This window comes from Condylura cristata, unplaced genomic scaffold (genome assembly GCF_000260355.1).
Source record: "Condylura cristata isolate star-nosed mole 26May11 unplaced genomic scaffold, ConCri1.0 scaffold00027, whole genome shotgun sequence".
In the NCBI taxonomy this organism is placed as follows: domain Eukaryota; kingdom Metazoa; phylum Chordata; class Mammalia; order Eulipotyphla; family Talpidae; genus Condylura; species Condylura cristata.
Genome location: NW_004567128.1, coordinates 8,051,666 through 8,070,819, shown reverse-complemented (window position 1 = coordinate 8,070,819; position 19,154 = coordinate 8,051,666). Strand labels below are relative to the sequence as shown.

Genomic DNA, 19,154 nt, shown 5'->3' with positions numbered 1-19,154 from the left:
TGTGTCTTTTGGGTAGATACCTAGGAGTGGGATTGCTGGGTCGTAGGGAAGCTCCATGTTTAGCAGTTTGAGGAACCTCCAAACAGTTTTCCATTGTGGTTGTACTAGTTTGCATTCCCACCAGCAATGCAGGAGAGTTCCTTAGAAAAAGGGATTTTAAAAAGAGAATGAGAGGCTTTTTTTTTTCTCTCTTTTTCCTAATAAACCTGTTTAATGAGCAAGAGAGAATAGGAATAGTTATTCATAAAGAATGCATTAGCAGTAAAAGGTAGACTAGTCTCCTCGCCATGTTTTTGTCTCAGAATAACCAAGAATAATTTGAGGCTTGTTTTGCTCTTTTTTTTTTTAGTTGTATTTTTTATCAATAACAGTGGTTTACAACACTATATAAAAGTTAGAGGGATTGCCCATACCTACTCAGATGTATGTCTTTCAGCTATACCTAATCATATACCTAATCATAACAAGTTTATTGTTACGAAAGAAACTTGGAAAATATGTTCCTGCTGAATTATCTTCAGTGGTAAACTGTAATGTAATCACAGTTGAATTGATGACCTAGGAAAATTGGGTAGTACTTATAACATAGTAAATTTTTATTACAACAAAATTTGGTTGCGCATTTCTTAGTTAAAAGTAAGAAAATGCCCAAATTGTGGGCTTTGAATATAAATGAAGCAGTTTATTACTCGACATTTCAATTCAGTACACTAAAATATCTGTCTAGTAATACAATTGCTTACACGTAGAACTTACACCCTCTTATAGCTCCATAATTAATGACATTATTCTCCACTCACATATCTGCTAAGGTCAGTAACCTTAACTTCTTTTCCATTTGTTCCTCTTTATCATGACCCCAATCTAAGGGGTCACTAAATAACTTGTTCCCCACCTCTGAATTGTTTCCTGATAATACTGTATATTTGAGTATCTCTATCCTCCATATAAATGTTTTGTGGTCTTCAGTGCCCTTGAGAAAGCAGCCCAAAGTGTTTAGAACCTTATTGGTCCTTTGTAGATGGACCCTATTCATCCAGCATTTCTTATTATCTGTGTTCTGCCAGCCACTTAACTATCAATAGATAAGGTCAAGCCCTCTAGAAACTCAGTTTCCTGGAAAGGAGAAAATATTAAAGAACATATACAATGAAGGGATTTGGTCAGTGAAAAACAAGGAAAGTGGTATGTTGAAAGAGAATTATATAGGTCATGTAAGGGGAAAAAATGTAGGCAAGAATGATTGAGTCAGATGTCTTAAAAATGACCGAGGGAACTACAGTGGTGGTTCATGGGTGAGTTGGGAATTTTACAGGGATTACACCTGAGAGGAGAGAGCAAACATTGTACAAAAGGAACAGTGGTGTAAAATACATATATAATTAATTATTAATTATTTTTAAGAGGACCAAAAGACTGTCAGCTCTAACATACTGAACTTAAGTATGTGTACCGTCTTCTTTATTATTCAAGTACTAGAGAGTTTATTTAGGTCACTTCTGCAAAAAAGCATTAGAATATGTAGCTTAGAAGAATATAGTTTTGGGTCTTTTCCCAAGAGTTTTCAAGTACCCTTTGCTAATTAATACAAGTTTATGATTTTGTCTTTGGGATTTATTGGGTATGTGTATCTGAAAAACTAGTGTTGCTTTTCCTTTACTTCTTTTTCAGTTTAAAGCAGTATTTTTAAATGAATGTAGTTATCTGATGTTCAACAAAATAATTTCAGTTTTAGCTTCTATAAAACTGTTCAGTAGTTTGAGAAATTTTCTTCTGTTTCAGCATACTTCTTGATGAAGAAGGTCACATCAAGTTAACAGGTAACATTGCTCATTTTATTATTAAAATATTCTTTTAATTATTCAACTAATTTTCCTTAAGGTTGACTTAAGATTGACCATGGTGCAGATACTGAGTAAAACATTGTGTTTAAAACTGGGACTAGATTTTGTTTTTTAATCATGTGTTTAAAACTGGGACTAGATTTTGTTTTTTAATCATGTGAAGGTTGGAACTCAATGTTTAAACTTTATGTATGCAAATTATTGCATAATGTTTATATTCAATATGTATTTGGCAGACTTTGGCCTAAGTAAAGAGTCTATTGATCATGAAAAGAAGGCATATTCTTTTTGTGGAACTGTCGAATATATGGCTCCAGAAGTGGTTAATCGTCGAGGTCATACTCAAAGTGCAGACTGGTGGTCTTTTGGTGTGTTAATGGTAAGGTTTGGATTTGACTTTTTTTTTTTTTTTTTGAGAAGTTCAATTATGAATGTCATAGAAATGGACATAGCTTGTGTTACTATATACAGTGGTTTGGGGAGATACGGTTGTAATTAAGATAATGTGTTTTTACCTTCTGACCTTGAACTTTTCTGTTTATTGACCAATGCTTCTGATTATTTTGCCCTCTGTAGTTTGAGATGCTTACTGGTACACTGCCTTTCCAAGGAAAAGATCGAAAAGAAACAATGACTATGATTCTTAAGTAAGTACTCTCTAGTAAAGAGGAGATCTAAAAATAAATGTCTCAAAATAGAAATGAGATTTTAGAGTATTGGTTACAATATAAGAAATTTAAAAATTTATACCATCAATATTATGTGGTTTAAATACTAACAAACCCCACAGATTTTGGAGTAGTAAGATTATATCTTCATGTTGATGAAATATTGAGAACTTTACCTGTGACATTTGGAATATGACAAGAATGCCCATTATTCCACCTCTATTCACATTAACCTGGAGGCACTAATTAACAGGTACTAAGGCAAACAAAGTTCAGTGTTTAAAAAAAAGGAAAATAATGTTGTTGTTATTTATATAACATAAATGTGTTTATAGAAATACCCAAGTCTTTGTATACATTCTTGGAACTGCTGGGTTTTTTTTAAGATTTTTTTTTAAGATTTATTTATTTATGCATACCGAACTGGGGTACAGGCCAGAGGTGCAGGGGCAGTCAAAGGACTCCTCAGAGACAGAGTGGGAATAGAACAGGCAGATCTACGAAGTACACTGCTGAGGGGAGCAGCGGGCGGGAGAGAGGTCTGCCGCGCCATGTGGTCACCTCCGGGGCAGGCGGGGATTGAACTCATGCACAAGTGGCTTTAGCTTCTTAGTGCTGTGTTTTAACCCACTGCACCACCAGGGAGGGCCCAAGATTTTTTTTTTTAATGTATATAAGAACTGTAGGCCAGAGTTGCAGGGGTAGAGAGGTGAGAGGATTCCCCAGAGATAGAGTCAGGAGCAGAACAAGTGGGACTTCTGAAAACACTGCTGAGGGCAGCAGCGGGAGAGACAGGAGAGGTCTGCTGTGCCATGTGGGACAGCTCCCTGGCTGGGTATCAAACTTGTGATAACTTGATAGTGCTGAGACTTTATCCCACCACAGGGCGGGGGGGCCCATTCATTCTTGGAACTATTAGTTTTAGCAAGGTTGTTGGATCAAAGGTCGTCAACAAAATCTATTTCATGTAGATATGCCAGCAACAGAAAATGGAAAATTTTTTTGAGGTAACATTGGTTTACACCACTATTTCTGATTTTGAGGTACGGGGCCACATCTTAGAGGTATGCCATCACACCACACCCACCACCCCCACCACCAGGGCACTCAGTCTTTCACCACAGTCCCTTGGGCCCCCTCCAGGCTTTGATGTCCACCCCCCCACGTCCCCTTCTGGTAACCTTAATTCTGTATACAGATATCTAGAATTTGGTATTGCTTTGGTTTTGATTGTCCTTTTGTTTGTTTCTTCCTTTATATTCCATATATAAGTGAAACCATGTGATGTTGCTTCTGACATATTCCACTTGGTATTATTCCCTCCAGCTCTTTTCATGTTGTTACAAATGGAATCAGTTCATTTTTCTTTATTTCCTTAATCACTGAGTAATAGAAAATTGAATTTTGTAAGGATACTGTTTACACAGTAAACAGTAGTAGCATAAAAATAATTTAAAATGACAAAAGTAACTTGGAAGTTTGTGACATTTTCACGTCATGACAGATTCAGTGTTACAAAGATATGGCTTCAGTATATCAGCAATATCCTTTAGAAATATGAGCCATGTAAATTATCTCGTAGTAACATTAAGAGCTAAAAGGGAATAATTAAAATTGTAATGTATTTATTTTAACTCATAATATCCAGGATAATTACCTATGGTCTTCTGTGTGGAACGTGATAAACTGATTCTAATATAATAATACAAAGGACCAAGAATTGCTAAAACAATTTTTTTTTATTTTGTGCATACAGAATTGGGGTACAGGCCAGAAATGCAGGGGCGGTTAGAGGATTCACCAGAGACAGAGTGGGGAGCAGAACAGGCCGACTGACGAAATACACTGCTGAGGGGAGCAGTGGGCGGGTCAGGAGAGGTCTGCCATGCCATGTGGTGACTCCGGGGCAGGCAGGGATCGAACTCATGCGGGCGGAAGTGGCTTTAGCTTCTCAGTGCTGTGCTTTAACCCACTGCACCACCAGAGAGGGCCGCTAAAACAATTTTTAAGAATATAGGAGGATTGGGCCCTCTCTGGTTGCACAACCAGTTAAGCACAGCACTATGAAGCTATAGTAGCCGCTACAGCACTAGTTTGATTCCCAGACAGGGAGGTGACCCACATGGTGAAACAGACCTCTCCTGAACCACCCGCTGCTTCCCTCAGCAGTGCACTTCATCAGTCGGCCTGTTCTGCTCTCCCCGCTCTGTCCCTGGTGAATCCTCTCACCACCCCTGCACTTATGGCCTGTACCCCAGTTCTGTATGCATAAATAAATATATCTTTAAGAATAAACAAATACAATTTCAGGTAGCAATAGGAGCAGCAGGGATAATAAACCAAAATACTCTTGGAATGGCATGGAAGGAGTCAGGAGTCATTTTAGATGGATCAGTTAAGGTGGGGGTCTCTCAGAATTATTTGACGCCCTCTCCTGCCTCAGTTCTGCTCCCCTACCTCTTTAACCATTCCTCTGGTCTTTTTTACTTGGTCATTCCTGCTCTATCTTCTTTGCTTTTTTTGTAAATTATGATAATTATGAAATAAATTCACAAAATGCAGAGAACATTCATGTAGCACTCACCCAGAATCAGGTTCTCATTTGCTTTCCTTTTTTGTTTATTTTAAAAATTTATTTATTTATGCATATAAGAACTGGGGTACATGCCAAAGGTGCAGGGCATGAGAGGATTCCCCAGAGACAGAGCGGGGAGCAGAACAGGCAAATTGAGTGAAGTACACTGCTGAGGGGAGCAGCAGGTGGGTCAGGAGAGGTCTGCCGCGCCATGTGCGTCACTCCCAGGTTGGGAATTGACCTCATGCTATCTTGGCTGTGGACAGCTTCATAGCATTGTGTGCTTTAACCCTTGCACCACCAAGGAAAGCCCCGCTTTATTCCTTTTTTTCTACTTTACTGAAATATTTTAGACTTCCCAGACATTCTCTCTCACTTTATTTTAGTTTACATTACTAAAATGTATGGATGTTTTCTTACATAACCTTTTTCTAACAAAACAAGTAAAAATGTTTAAGAATTATCTAATACTAATCCTTAACTAAAATTTTCTCCAAAACTATCTTTGCAACCCCAAATCCACTGTGTGCATTTCATTTGGTTGTATTTCTTAAGCTTGTCTTTATCTAGAACAGTATATCTTTGTTTTGTCCCCGGCATTTACTTGTAGAAACCACGGCAGTTTATTCTGAATTTTTATTTTATCTAAGGATGAGGCCACCACCTCTCACCATCTGAAACAAAAACACAAAGGTGATTGCATGCAGCAGCCCTCCTGGCCAGGGCTTTTCTTCACTTGACCCTCTTTGTATAGCAGCAGAGACAGCTCTCCCAAGGTTTCCCACCTGCAACTGTACAGACCTCTCTGTCAGCAAACCTGCCCCTTTGGGGAGCAGTTCTTTCTGCCTGCTGCTGTGTGTGCAAGCGTTCGGTACCCTCCCTTCCCAAGAATAAACTTGCCCTTTTGGATATAAAATATGTTGCTTTTGTTTACCGTAGTAAGGCAGAAGCAAAGCTGCTTTGTCTGGTCATCTTTCCCAGCGAAGTAGACCACTGATCTTTTATGAGGTCTTAGGAAAGGGTGGAGTTCAAGAATTGGAAGGTTTTCTGGGCCATTGAGGGATGATACCATCTGCAAGAGTGTGGTTACTTGGTTGGGACTGCTGACGATCAGTTGGCAGTTGGGTTTGGTTATTTGTGTCTGTCTCTTTTTGCTTGACTTTCATGGATAAAGAAATATTATTGTTTGTTCACCTAGGCAAGTGGTCTTTAGTCACTTGAATATATTTGAAACCAAATGAATGAATGCAAAACCAGTTCTGGTGGTTTTCTTGTTACATTTTTCCTAGGAGTCTGGAAACTTTTTATTATTCTGGTGATACTGTTTAATTTGTTCCTTTTTCCAGTTTTAGGTTAAACTTTTTTGGGCAAGATTATTCCATGCTGTTGTACCCTGTTGTGTCATGTCAAAAGGTTGATAACACCTAGTTCCCCTACCTTAAATGAAGCATTCCATGGTTACAGCTGATTCCTTAGTTGTAAAGTTCCCTGTCAGGCTTTCATCCATTGAAAAGTCTAATTTGGGACAATGATTAAGAATTTTGAAATGGTGATTTTCTAATTATTATCATTCCTTCCTCATTTGTTAGTTGGTATTTTTCAAAACTGAACTTTCCCCTGCCAACTAAGGGTGTTTAATTATCTTGAAATAAGGCAGAATAAAAGCTTAATTCTTTTCTTAATTATTTCCATTTTCTGCAGTCCTTGTTACTTTCAGTCAAAGTGATGTCCAGTGATTTGGTGTGTTTTTTTTTAATATTTATTTATGCATACAGAACTGGGGTACAGGCCAGAGGTGCAGGGGCAATGAGAGAATTCACCAGAAACAGAGTGGGGAGCAGAACAGGCCGAGTGATGAAGTGTACTGCTGAGAGGAGCAGTGGGCGGGTCAAGAGAGGTCTGCTGCGCCATGTGGGTCACTTCCGGGGCCAGGATCAAACCCATGCTAAAGTGACTTTAGTTTCTTGGTGCTCTACTTTAACCCTCTGCGCCATAATCAATTCGTGGAATTTAATGATTAGCGTGATTGTATTCGTTATTTTTAACGCCCAATTTGTTTTTTCCTGACCACCTTGTAAATGTTCTTGACCCCCAGGGTTCCATCTCTGAAATGCTTTAATTCCCCACTGCCCTCATTTTCCTAGCTCACCTAAGTCGTTTCTGTAACTACTCTCAATATTTTAATCACTGTCAAATCACTCTTTCTTATTTTAACTCATCAGATACCAGGCCTGATGTTCTCTTTATTCACCTTATGGGTATCCCAAAACATTTGCCCTGCATAACTAAAATCTTTATATTTGTCTCTGTTTGCTGTTCTTTTCCTCCTCTTGTATCCCAATAAACCTCATCATGCATTATATTTCTCCAGACAGAAGCATGGAAATCTTTTATTTTTTTCTCTCATATACACAGATATTCACCAAACTCACACTTAGAATTTTTCAATGTTTCAGCCAACCCTCTGTATGTACTGCTTACAGTTCTCAGACCATAGGCATCTCCTCCCCACTCTATTAGACCAAGTTCCTAAGTAGATGCCTACTACCTCCCACGCCAGGTCATTCTGTTAGCCTTGGAGTTCCTTCTACAAAGTAACTCTGGTCATGTTAGTTCACTTTGTAAAGACCTAAGCTATATCTTTGATACCTAAACTCATTGTTTTATAGTTGTTCATAGAGTTCTCATTCTATAAGATGTTAATATGTACTCTTCAAAAAGAAGGAAGTACTAGAAACAATGTTTTGAAAAATACTGACTTCCAAATTATTCTAGATTTCTCAGTATTTTATATGCAATGTATTCTACTGTATGTCTCCAGCAGGGGATGCTATAGCTAACATTCTGCAAATACATTGGGTCATGTAATTGTTACAAGTATCTTGAGAGGTGAATATTATTCAGTAATATGCTGAGAGTATGAACAGCATACTATGAACAGATCCTTGACCATTAAATTGTATGTAAGGCCTTTCACAATCTTTTGTGCTAAATTAGTTATCCCCTACTCTTCCATATGCATTAGTACTTTTCCCATACATCTTGAATTTGCATCTTAATGTACTAACTAGGGTTATCTATATCTGTCTTTCCCACTGACATTTGGGTTTATCTTTATTTCTATATTCTCAATACTAAGCAGTGTCTAAAACACAGTAGCTCAGTAACAACTCACTGAATAATGAATGGATCTTATTTCTAAAATAGAAATTTCCTTGCCAACTATTTTACCTGGCTCTGTTACTATTTTCATACTAACAAGATCATTGGTTTTCTTAATTTGTAGGTTGGGGAAAATATAAAGTTACATATTAGAGCTGAAACACACCTTCAGAGTCACCCAGACCAGTGATTTTCCAATGGCATGCCACAGACTCATAAATGTTCCACAGACCCCTTTCTGACCAGCTTTTCTTCTCTGCAGGGTTGTTAAAAAGAAAGGCAATAAAAAATAGGCATGAGAAGAAAATGCTCTTTTAGCATTTTTCCCCCAAATATATCAAATGTGTTGATGGTATATAGGACACACTATTAAAGGGATGGCTAAGTTCCCATAAGGAATAAGATAGGGAGCTGTACAGAGAGAGCTGTAAAGCCACGGGTTTTATTTTTGAGGTGGGGGGGATTAAGTTATAAATGTTGGATCTCTTAATCTCTTTTGAAAAAGGGATTTTCCACGGCTACAGTTTGGTAGCCCCCTGGTCTGTCTAACATCTAGTCCCTTTACTTATGAAGTGGTAACATGTCCAAAAACTTTAACTTACCCAGAGCCAGAACTAAGATGACCTTGTTCTCAAAGTCATGCTTTTTGCAAATTCTAAAAAATGAAGTAGTTCATTAGATTATGGGCTATAGTTCTTACATGTTCACATAAAGCCTATATACAAATGTTCATAGCAGTTTTACTCATAATCCAAAATTTATCTCAATCCACATGTCCATCAACAGATAAATAAATAAACTGGTATATCCATGAAGTACTACTTAGCAATAAGAGGAAACGAGCTATTAATACACACTATGTGGTGAGTACCAAGGGAAATCAGCTGAGTGAAGAAAGGCTGTGTACTATATGACTCCACTGGTAAACATTCCTAAAATGACAGAATTATAGAACTAGAGACTAGATTAGTAGTTGCCAGTGGTTAGGAAGAGGAGAAGGGGTATTGGTGTGCTTGTAAAGGGCAGACACCTGAGGTGATGAACTTATGCCATGTGTTTACTGTACTGGTCGATACGGGGCTTACACATGCAGTGAAAATGCATAAAGCTAAGCAAATACACACAAGTGTCATTAAATCTGGAGACATTTGAATGAGATTGGTGGATTGTATCAGTGTCGTCATCCTAATTATGCTATTGTACTATAGTTTTGTAAGATGTTTTAGGGGAAAACTAGGTAAATGTACACAGGACCTCTGTTGTGATATTTCTGAACAATTCATTATGAATCTATACTTGTCTCAAAAAGTTTAACATTTTTATACATAAAAATAAAGATGCCTCAAAAATAAAATGTTATATATGGATTTATTGTTTAGAGCCAAACTTGGGATGCCACAGTTTTTGAGTCCAGAAGCCCAGAGTCTTTTACGAATGCTTTTCAAACGAAATCCTGCAAACAGATTAGGTACAAATTTTAATTTGTTTCTTTTTTAATTATATTTATTGGTATTTGTTATTTTTTGAAGGGTGGAGTAGTTTATATTGTGCAGTTATGAAATATTAAGGCAAATATTAAAAGCAATGACTAGATAAGCTTAGTCTTTCTTGAAATAAAATTACCATTTAATAACAGAATTAAAATTAACAAGGTAATTTTAATAGGTGCTGGACCAGATGGAGTTGAAGAAATTAAAAGACATTCATTTTTCTCAACAATAGACTGGAATGTAAGTACATAAGGAAATCTTACTTGCAGTATTTTCTTACAGTTTACATGTTCTGTTAAGTCTCTTTTTTCCTCCAGAAACTGTACAGGAGAGAAATTCATCCACCTTTTAAACCTGCAACTGGCAGGCCTGAAGATACATTCTATTTTGATCCTGAATTTACTGCAAAAACTCCCAAAGGTAAGGAGAAGACTTGGACAATGTATTTTTCTTGTTTGACCAAACATCTTTTCCAGTTAACTCTTGTGCTGCGCTTTATCTCGTATCCCCACCACAGTAACTGTTAGCAAGTCCTTTTCAGCTTTTATAGCACTTAACATCCTTGTTAAGTCTTTCAGCAAATTATGTTGTGCCTTAAATAGTAATACTGTTTATGTGGAAAAATTACTTGGTTGAATATTTGTTTACCTGTAGCTATTTTTACATTAAATAGCCCTCATTGTAAATAATATTTTAAAAAATTTTTAAATTAGGTGGCATTCTGGGAATACTTGTAAAGTTCCAATCCCAAACATTACTTAAACTTTAAGGTGTAATAACCAAAATGACTCATATCCTGTATCATGCTTTATTCTAAAACTGGATAAACAATGGCTGTTATAGAGAAGTAAACTTTGAAATGGTAACCTATATTTAATTAATTAGCTTTTATATACATAATGGCATGTTTTGCAATCTGATATTGAAAGGGTTCCAGTACCAATTTCCAGCGTGGGGGTGAGTGCCCTACACAAACACCAGCCTAGGTGTCCTGCAGTGGAATTTATTTCTGACAGTAAGTGCTGAATAGAATGATGTTCCACTGGTTAAGGGCTCAGTGCCAAAGACTGTCCCTTCTCCCCATTTCATAAAACATTTAGGTAAAAGAGATACAACTTCTTTGTATGTTACCTGCATGACATTACTATTTTCATAATCCTATAGATGATTACATTTTTCTATCCTCTCAGTCTATTTGTAACTTGAATCCCATCATCTGAATATCCATTATCAGTCTATTTGAGCAAGAATCCCATTATCAAGGAGTCATAGAAACTTCTCCACCTACATGGACTATTTATTTTACTCACTCTGTGAAAGGCTTGGGCCCCTAGTGTGGACTCTTAACTGTGAGGCCCCACCCAGCCCTTTATTTCAGTCTTTAACCTAACTACTGTCCCAGGAAATTGCCTGTCAGGTTGATCATTGCAGGCTCTACCTTCTGACTCTTCTAGCTTTTCCAGACAGAGGCAAGTGGGGAAGACTTGTTTGGGGTCCTTTAATATTGGGATACCAATATCCCAATATTGGTTGGGTTCTCACCACCCAACCTTTGGTAGTGCTGTGTTGTGTTAACCCCATCAATGTCCATTTTATTCATCTTACTTAATAACCTCCTAAAGGTTTCCACCCTGCTGGGAAAAGTCTGGTGACCTTCCTTTTCCTGTTTCCTTCTTGTTCTTCCCATTTCAATATTTGCTTTAGTCACCTTATTTCTTAGTAACTTAAAATTTTCCCACCTAGTAGTAAAGAATCCCTTGACACTCTCCTCAGCCTGTCCCTAGTCATTGGTTTATCAACCAAATGATCTTAATTAGCATCAGTAAGCCTAGAAGGGGAAGCTGAGACAGCAAATTCCATTAGACTTCCAGAATAGGTTTTTGATTGTGCAGCAGTCAGCTCCTATGGGGGGGTCCATAACCAAAGCATTTACCCTGACCTGCATAACTGGCATAATCAGTGAGCAGACATCTTGGTCATTATAAAACTGAGCCCACCTGACTTGAATAAGAAGCATATCAGCTGCTTTCACCTGGGATATCCCACCAGACATTCCTTGGGGTACACGGGCAGTCTCCCTTCTCAGAGTAAACAGACCTTACAGGGGCTTTTATTCATTCCACCAGGCTGGCTGTTCCCTCCCATGTGAATGACCTCCCTTGTGTCTGGTCACATATATAACCATCTTGTGATTGTTCTATAATGAGCTGTGGGTTCTGGATCAACCCATACATGCTCTTCCACTCTGCAGCATTCAAATTGAGACGCACCTGCTAATTTAGTCACTTTTAACACATCTCAGTAAAGTTTCCTCAGGAAGCCAAGGATAACCATCCACAAAATAGAACAACTCCTTCGTGCTATATATTCCCTGGTTTTAGTGGGTTTTGATTTCACACTTTCCCATATTACCTTCTCAGTGATGAGAGATCTTGGAAGTACTTACTGTTGACCCTGTACAATTTCTACCTGGGAGGACAGCTTTCAGGCTAGTAGTGGCAGTTCAACTCACTAAAATCTGAGTTTAGTCTAGCATCAAGGTCCACCCCAACATTCTCTTTTACTTTTATTTAGTTCAGCTATTACCAACCCAGCATTCTCTTCTACTTTTCATTTCGCTATAAGATAACAATAACCAAGGGATTAAATCGTTTGCCTTTTTTGTTGTTAGATTGCATTTCTTTATCCATCTAGTGAACCAGTTCCCTGGGAGTTGGATCCAATTCTAAATTGCACTGGTAGCTTTTACGTTTAGTAATTGAGCACTGCATAGCTGCTCTGAACCATGGGTAGCCATGTGACCCACCCCCCTAGAAATCAAGGGTTCCTCATCCCCCCAGTCTTTCATCTTTTCTCTTTGCAAAACATGTTTCTATGAGCCAGGGGCATTCTAGCAAATCCCACTTTTCTGACACCAACTAAAAGGGGTGTTCCCTGAACTCAGTTTCACTGTGTGGTGGAGTTTCCCCACGTCTCCAGCAATGCCTGGGACATCAGCTGAGTGTCCTACAATTCAGCTAAATTTTGATGTTACCTGAGATAGCATCAGGTTTCACAGGTTAAGGTTTCATCCCACAATACTGCCTTTCCAACTCTCAAGTCACACTTCTATTCACAAGCCTAGGTTCCCAAGTCCTGTTCCATCTTCACTGTTAAATTGCTAGAGCCACTTACAGAACTCAAAGAAAAACTTATTCATTGGCTTACAGAAGGATATGATAAAGAAAACAGGTGAATGTCCAGATCGAAGAGATACATAAGACCAAGTATCGGAAAGAGAGGGAAGCTTCCATACTCTCTCAAAGAGAGCCACTCTTCCTAATCTTGGCCAGCTTTCAGAACTCAGTCCTTTGGGGGTTTCATGGAGGCATCATTACATATGTAAGATTAAGACATCTGCCACTGGTGATTGGTTCCAACCTCCTGCCCTTCCCTAGAGATTGTGTTGACTGCTATGGTGAAAGTGAAAGTTCCAACCCTCTAATCACTTGATAGGTTCTTAGGGCAAGCAGCCCTCATCTTTAGGTGGGGAGCAAATATCACTTCATTAACATAACAGAAGATACCTTTATCACTCTACTCTTAGGAAATTTCAAGTGTTTGAGGAGCTGCTAATCAAGATCCAGGGATGAAAGCCAAATATATATGAGAAATATATTCTGATCATCTAAGTAACTAAATACATTTCCTTATAAATCACAGTATAGCAAATGTTTTTCTCATTTAAGTGTACCACATTGAAGATTCATCATTCAGAAACAGACATACAAAGTGTGTTCACATACAGTTTTTCCACAGAAAAATTTCCATGTCATTCAAAAGCTTGCTATAAAGCTTTTCAACAAGAATCATCTCACTCTCTATCAAGCATTGATGGGTATGTTATTTTTATTAGACAGGATTAGAAATTCAAATGAAACTACCCATGATAGCTGACTACAGAACTGAAGCACAAAGAGGGTGCTGAGAACAAAGAGGGAAGGAAGCACAGTGGGCCATGGTGGTGGGCTATGTATGATTGATGGTGGGTGCACTGTCTTGGGGTTATCCATGATGGGGTTATCCAAATATTAACTCAGTTCAAAATAATTAGTGAAAAAAGTTCAAATTGATACATGAACTAAATGTTATCAAATGCATACATGGGCATGATATACAAAGAATTGAATATATATAATGTTTTATTTGCTTTCTTAATTCAATTTGTCATGATAGAGGAAAAATCTCAACCAACCAGTTCTGTAGTATATTCTGCCCAGATAGGTTACCTTAACCCAGATAGGTTATCTTAAGTATAATACAATTACATCGATTTAAAGTTCACTAAATAATATATATTACTGAGAATATAGTGACCACTAGAGTGGTCTCTTTTCTATTTTTGTTCATTTCTAACACATAATGCTAATAGGTTAACACATGAATAATGTGAGCAACATGCTTGTGCTGTCCTAAAATATATTTTAAAGACTACATTTCATGATTATGCTAGATAATACGTTTCATAATTATATATAGATATAATAATTTTTAACTTTGATTTAGATTTCTAGTTTCTGACATGAAATACCGAGACCACCTGTCTAAATTTATCTCCTAGATTTTCTCTAAATCAATCTTATATCTTCTCATAACCAGGAGTAATGGCTTTGTTGGATTATCATTTAGGGCTATATTTTTGTGCACTGTGGTAACCAATAGCCACTTGTGGCTATTTTAATTTCTTAGTCCCACTAAGCGCATTTCAAATGCACAAAAGCTGAATGTGGCTAGTAGGAACCCTTTTGGAGACCACAGGTAAAGAAATTTTCTGTTAATGCAAGAAATCTTAGGGGATAGTGCTAATTTAGGATAATATTAGCCTAGTAATTCATCAGTTTATGTTTTTCATATGAATTAACTTTTTTCAAGGCTTTGAGGGAGTGGGACAGTACAATTGTGATGGTAAGAGGCCACCAGGACAGATCTAATTCAGTGCTTCTCCTGGAAGCAAGAATTATACACTGAGTGCCTGTGAGAATTCCAGAATAAGTGAGAGAGGTCATTAGTGTCAACAGTCCTTTCCTTAATTACTTTTCATAGTAATTACATTCTTAGTAACTTTTTATTCTTTTCAGATTCACCTGGCATTCCACCTAGTGCTAATGCACATCAGCTCTTTCGGGGGTTTAGTTTTGTTGCTATTACCTCAGATGATGAAAGCCAAGCTATGCAGACAGTTGGTGTGCATTCAATTGTTCAGGTGAGTGAATGCCTTAAGTAATTTTATATATGAAATGTGAGCTGTAGTTCATAGTGTAAAAAAAATAGATTTGATATGCTGACTTTAAATGTGGACAACTCAGAATGCATTTTGTGTTATTGGTGTTCTTCTTATCCCTTTCATACGTCACTGAAAAGATTGCATGCACCAGAATCCTGGGTACATACCTGACTTGAAAGTGAAATTCTGAGAGTCGGAATGAAAAATCACCATCTGGTCTCTCCCCAGTCTTTGCCTCAAAATGTTCATCAGTTCCAATTTGTTTCATCCTCTGCTGCTATTGGGTTAACTGGTTCCCTTCAAACTGGGTTAATAGACCTTTTCTGTGGGGCCAGACAACAAATCTTTAAGGCTTTGTAGGTTGTGTGGTCTCTGTAGTGACTCCTCGCCTTCCATGGTAGCACCAACGCAGCCACGGAAAATACATAAGTGTATGGGAATGGCTGTGAACTTGCAACACTTTATTGAAAATAAGTAGTAGTGAGCCAGGATCATCCCACAGTCCATCGTTTAACAATACCTTCCATAGAAAGATAGAAGAAATAAAAATCAACTCAAGTCTTAAGATTTCCAAGTTTTGTGTCTTTACGCTTTTGGTGCTCCCATTGTCAGCAGGAAAAATAATGATTATGGGTACTGCCTTAGGTTGCCCCCAACTAACTATCCCATCTGTTTTCAGGGTGGGGAAAAGGGAGGCGAAAACCACAGAACTGGGTTTGGCTGTATGTTTGTAACAGGAGACTGGGCTAGTAAGTTAAGTATGATGAGAGGAATATTAATAATAGTACAAACCATTCGATTCATTTCTTCCCATCCTAGTAGAATGGAAAGATAAATTTAATTCATCTAATCATAAGAGGAACTAGGTATATATCTTGAGCACTGAGTTGTGTTTTTTTTTTAGCATATGTAATTAGTACTTGAATTTGTTTGATGATTAAGTTGCTGCTTTTGTCCTGAGGTTGTTTTCATGAGTCAGTCATCTTGCTTTCCACACACTGGTTTTTTAAGAAAATTCATATTGAAATAGTTTGTCCACTTTATCGAGACAAGCATGTAATGTATGGCAAATAGAGCAAAAAAAATAAGTTACAGCTTCTGTACCTAACTTAGAAATCACAAACATATTTTCTACAGATTCTAAATTTAACTGTATGGTGCTGATAGGCAAGAAGGGTCTCTGTCATATGGCCAAGGGTAACACAACTTCCCTCAGCCTGTTTATGGAGCCAGTTTGCTGTTCATCATCCCGCCATATGTTATTAGTCTTTAACCCACTAACAGCTTCTTTAGCAGAAGTTGTATTAAAGCTATGACTTGGGGCCTCCCTGGTGGCACAGGGGACTCAGGGAGGCACTGTCAAGCTATTGCCAGCCACTGCAGCATGAGTGGCATGAGTTTGACCACTGGCCAGGGAGCTAAATCACATGGCTCAGCCCGCTTGCTGACATTAGCCTTATTCCACACCCCAACTGGCTCTTGCCAACTGCTCCCCTCAACAGTGTATTTCAGTAGGTCCACCTGTTCTGCTCCTGATTCTGTCTCTGGTGAATCCTCTTGCCCTCCACACCTCTGGCCTGCACCCCATTTCCTGTATGTATAAATAAATAAAAATAAATCTTTAAAAATAAATAAAGCTATGATTTAACAGTGGAAAAAGTAGAATATAGCTATAAATACCCAAAATACCTTACTTAGTCCTTGCTATCACCCTTTTTGAAAACACTTTCAAGGTTACATAGCCTAGAAGTGGTATATGTTAGAAAAGAATCCAGATGTTCTAATTCTGAATCCGTTTTAATCTTTTATACTTGAGTTTTCAAACTTCTCCCAATTTGTAATGGCATTTTGAAGACCAGTAGCCAGTTGGGGCATGGAATAAGACTCAATCACAGGCAAGAATCAGCCCTTTATCAAGTAGCACTGCATTGTCTGTTGTACATACTCATTTGTTTTTTTTTTTTTCTGTTGAACATAATTTTTTAAAAGGCATATATCTTATTATTGTAGGCACTTCTGAAACACATGTTGTAGAAGACAAATGTTATACTTTCATTTTTACTAATACACATTTATGTGTATAGTTAGCATTCAGTAGAGCAAGCTGAATAGCATTCCCCTGTCTAAATTGTGTCAAAGTCATCATTTTTCTTCAACTGTTTTTGTAGCAGTTACACAGGAACAGTATTCAGTTTACTGATGGATATGAAGTCAAAGAAGATATTGGAGTTGGCTCCTACTCTGTTTGCAAGAGATGTATACATAAAGCTACAAACATGGAGTTTGCAGTGAAGGTAAATGACTTTAGATTTAAAGTGCAATATTAACAGCTCTTACTTATGCATGTCAGTACCAAGTAAAATTACAACTCTCTCCTTTGGGTAAATATGCCTTCTGTTATAAAAAGGTGCGATAAATTGGGCCTCCCTGATGCCACAACAGGTTAAAGCACAGCACTGTGAGACTATCCACAGCCTCTGCAGCACGAGTTCGATTTCCAGTCAGAAGTGTGACCCACATGACGCAGCAGACCTCTGCCAATCTGCCTGCTGCTCCCCTCAGCAGTGCATTTCACTCTGTCTCCCTGTTCTGCTCCCCACTCTGTCTCTGGTGAATCCTCTCACTCCGTACCTCTGACCTGTACCCCAATTTTTGTATGCATAAGTAAATACATCTTTTTTAAAAAGGTAAGATAAATCGAAATATTTCCTAGTAATCTTTAAGGATCTTAATATGGGATCCTGGATTCCCCTGTGGGGCAAAAGGTAGAGCAGCTTATATCCAGTTTGCCCAGATAGCACTTTACACCTGACTGATTTTAAGTAGCACCTATTTTACTCTCAGAAGTTCCCTGTTATGGTCAAATTATCAAGAACTTGCTCAAAATTGTGTGCCAAGTGTTGTAATTTATGTTTTGTTTTGTTTTTTTTTTGCCAAAAAAATGTTCCTACTGTCCTTCACATTTATAAAAAGTTTTCAAAACCACTAAAAATATAAGAACCACTATCATAAAATTTATTATCATTAGCTGTTTAAATTTCATCAGATTGCCTAAAATAGTAAGAAGTCTAAATTGAGAAATAAGGCACATGGATCTATTACAGACTTTGAGTTGTGTATCTGTATTCAAGTCTCTGCCTTTGTACTTCTCAAGATGGTAGCGTCAGCTCTCCCATCACAAGCAATTCAAATGATAGCTGATGCTTTCAACTTAGAACTTAGTTCGTAAGTATGGGTACCTCATGTTTAGTTCATGGGAGAATGTCATTAATTGTCATTTCTTTCATCCACTCATCTGTCTACATTTAATATAACTTTGAAAAATACAAATGAATGTGTTTAATATATTCATAGCAGCTACCTGAGAATGCATGAACACCAAAAAATAGTTATTGCTATCCTGAACATGAAAGTAATTGCTTTAAGAAGTCATCAGTGTCCATAAGGCTTTCTGTCAAGTGTAAAGATGAAACACATACATATATTTTAGCTTGCTCTCCTATTCATTGCACATACTGAATTCTGGAGAACTTAAAATTTTTCAGATTGATTCCATGAAAAGTAACGGTAAATAAGGCAGTTTAAGGATATATATCTTCTCTCCATCAATATATCAGAGCAAAAGCAGAAATGTCCTGAGACCCCCTTTGAATTACAGGCTCCAAGAGCAACAGACCAAAGCCTTGCGAATACCTTCTGGCTATGTGTGGATTCTTGTGACTTAAATCTATAAAACCAATCCCAGTACAACTGAATACTGAAATTACTACAAATTTAAGACTCACAAGTACATGTATGTATATAATGTAAACTCTGCTCAAATTAGCAGATCAGAGAGAGTTGCCAAAAATAACACTTCCCAGTGTTTCTGGTTTTTAAAAGATTAGCCCCAGCTCATCTCCCTTGAATTAGCCTGTCTATTCCATATTTCCTCTTTTTTAAAAAGTGATTTATTTATTTATCCATACAAGAACCAGGGTATAAGTCAGAGGTACAGGGTAGGGAGGTGTAAGGATTCACCAGAGACAGAGTGGGGAGCAGAACAGGTAGATTGACTAAAACACACTGCTGAGGGGAGCAGCTGGCACTTCAGGAGAGATCTGCAGCTCCATGTTGGTCACCTCCTGGCCAGGAATTGAACTGTGGACAGCT

The 19,154-nt window shown here is 37.7% G+C and overlaps 1 protein-coding gene across 3 annotated transcripts in view; it reads left to right on the top strand.

Annotated features, from left to right (window-relative positions):
- The window catches only part of RPS6KA3 (ribosomal protein S6 kinase, 90kDa, polypeptide 3), a 103,487-nt gene that overhangs the window by 71,819 nt on the left and 12,514 nt on the right, over positions 1–19,154 (top strand). For 2 of the 3 annotated variants that reach the window (XM_012730336.1, XM_004689903.2), the window contains 8 exons: positions 1,783–1,820; positions 2,081–2,223; positions 2,421–2,491; positions 9,629–9,717; positions 9,915–9,979; positions 10,057–10,159; positions 14,857–14,981; positions 17,174–17,296. In XM_012730336.1, the coding sequence (XP_012585790.1) occupies positions 1,783–1,820; positions 2,081–2,223; positions 2,421–2,491; positions 9,629–9,717; positions 9,915–9,979; positions 10,057–10,159; positions 14,857–14,981; positions 17,174–17,296 (757 nt within the window). Of the gene's footprint in view, positions 1–1,782; positions 1,821–2,080; positions 2,224–2,420; positions 2,492–9,628; positions 9,718–9,914; positions 9,980–10,056; positions 10,160–14,856; positions 14,982–17,170; positions 17,297–19,154 lie in introns of all 3 variants that reach the window. The other variant, XM_012730335.1, reaches the window with a different exon arrangement.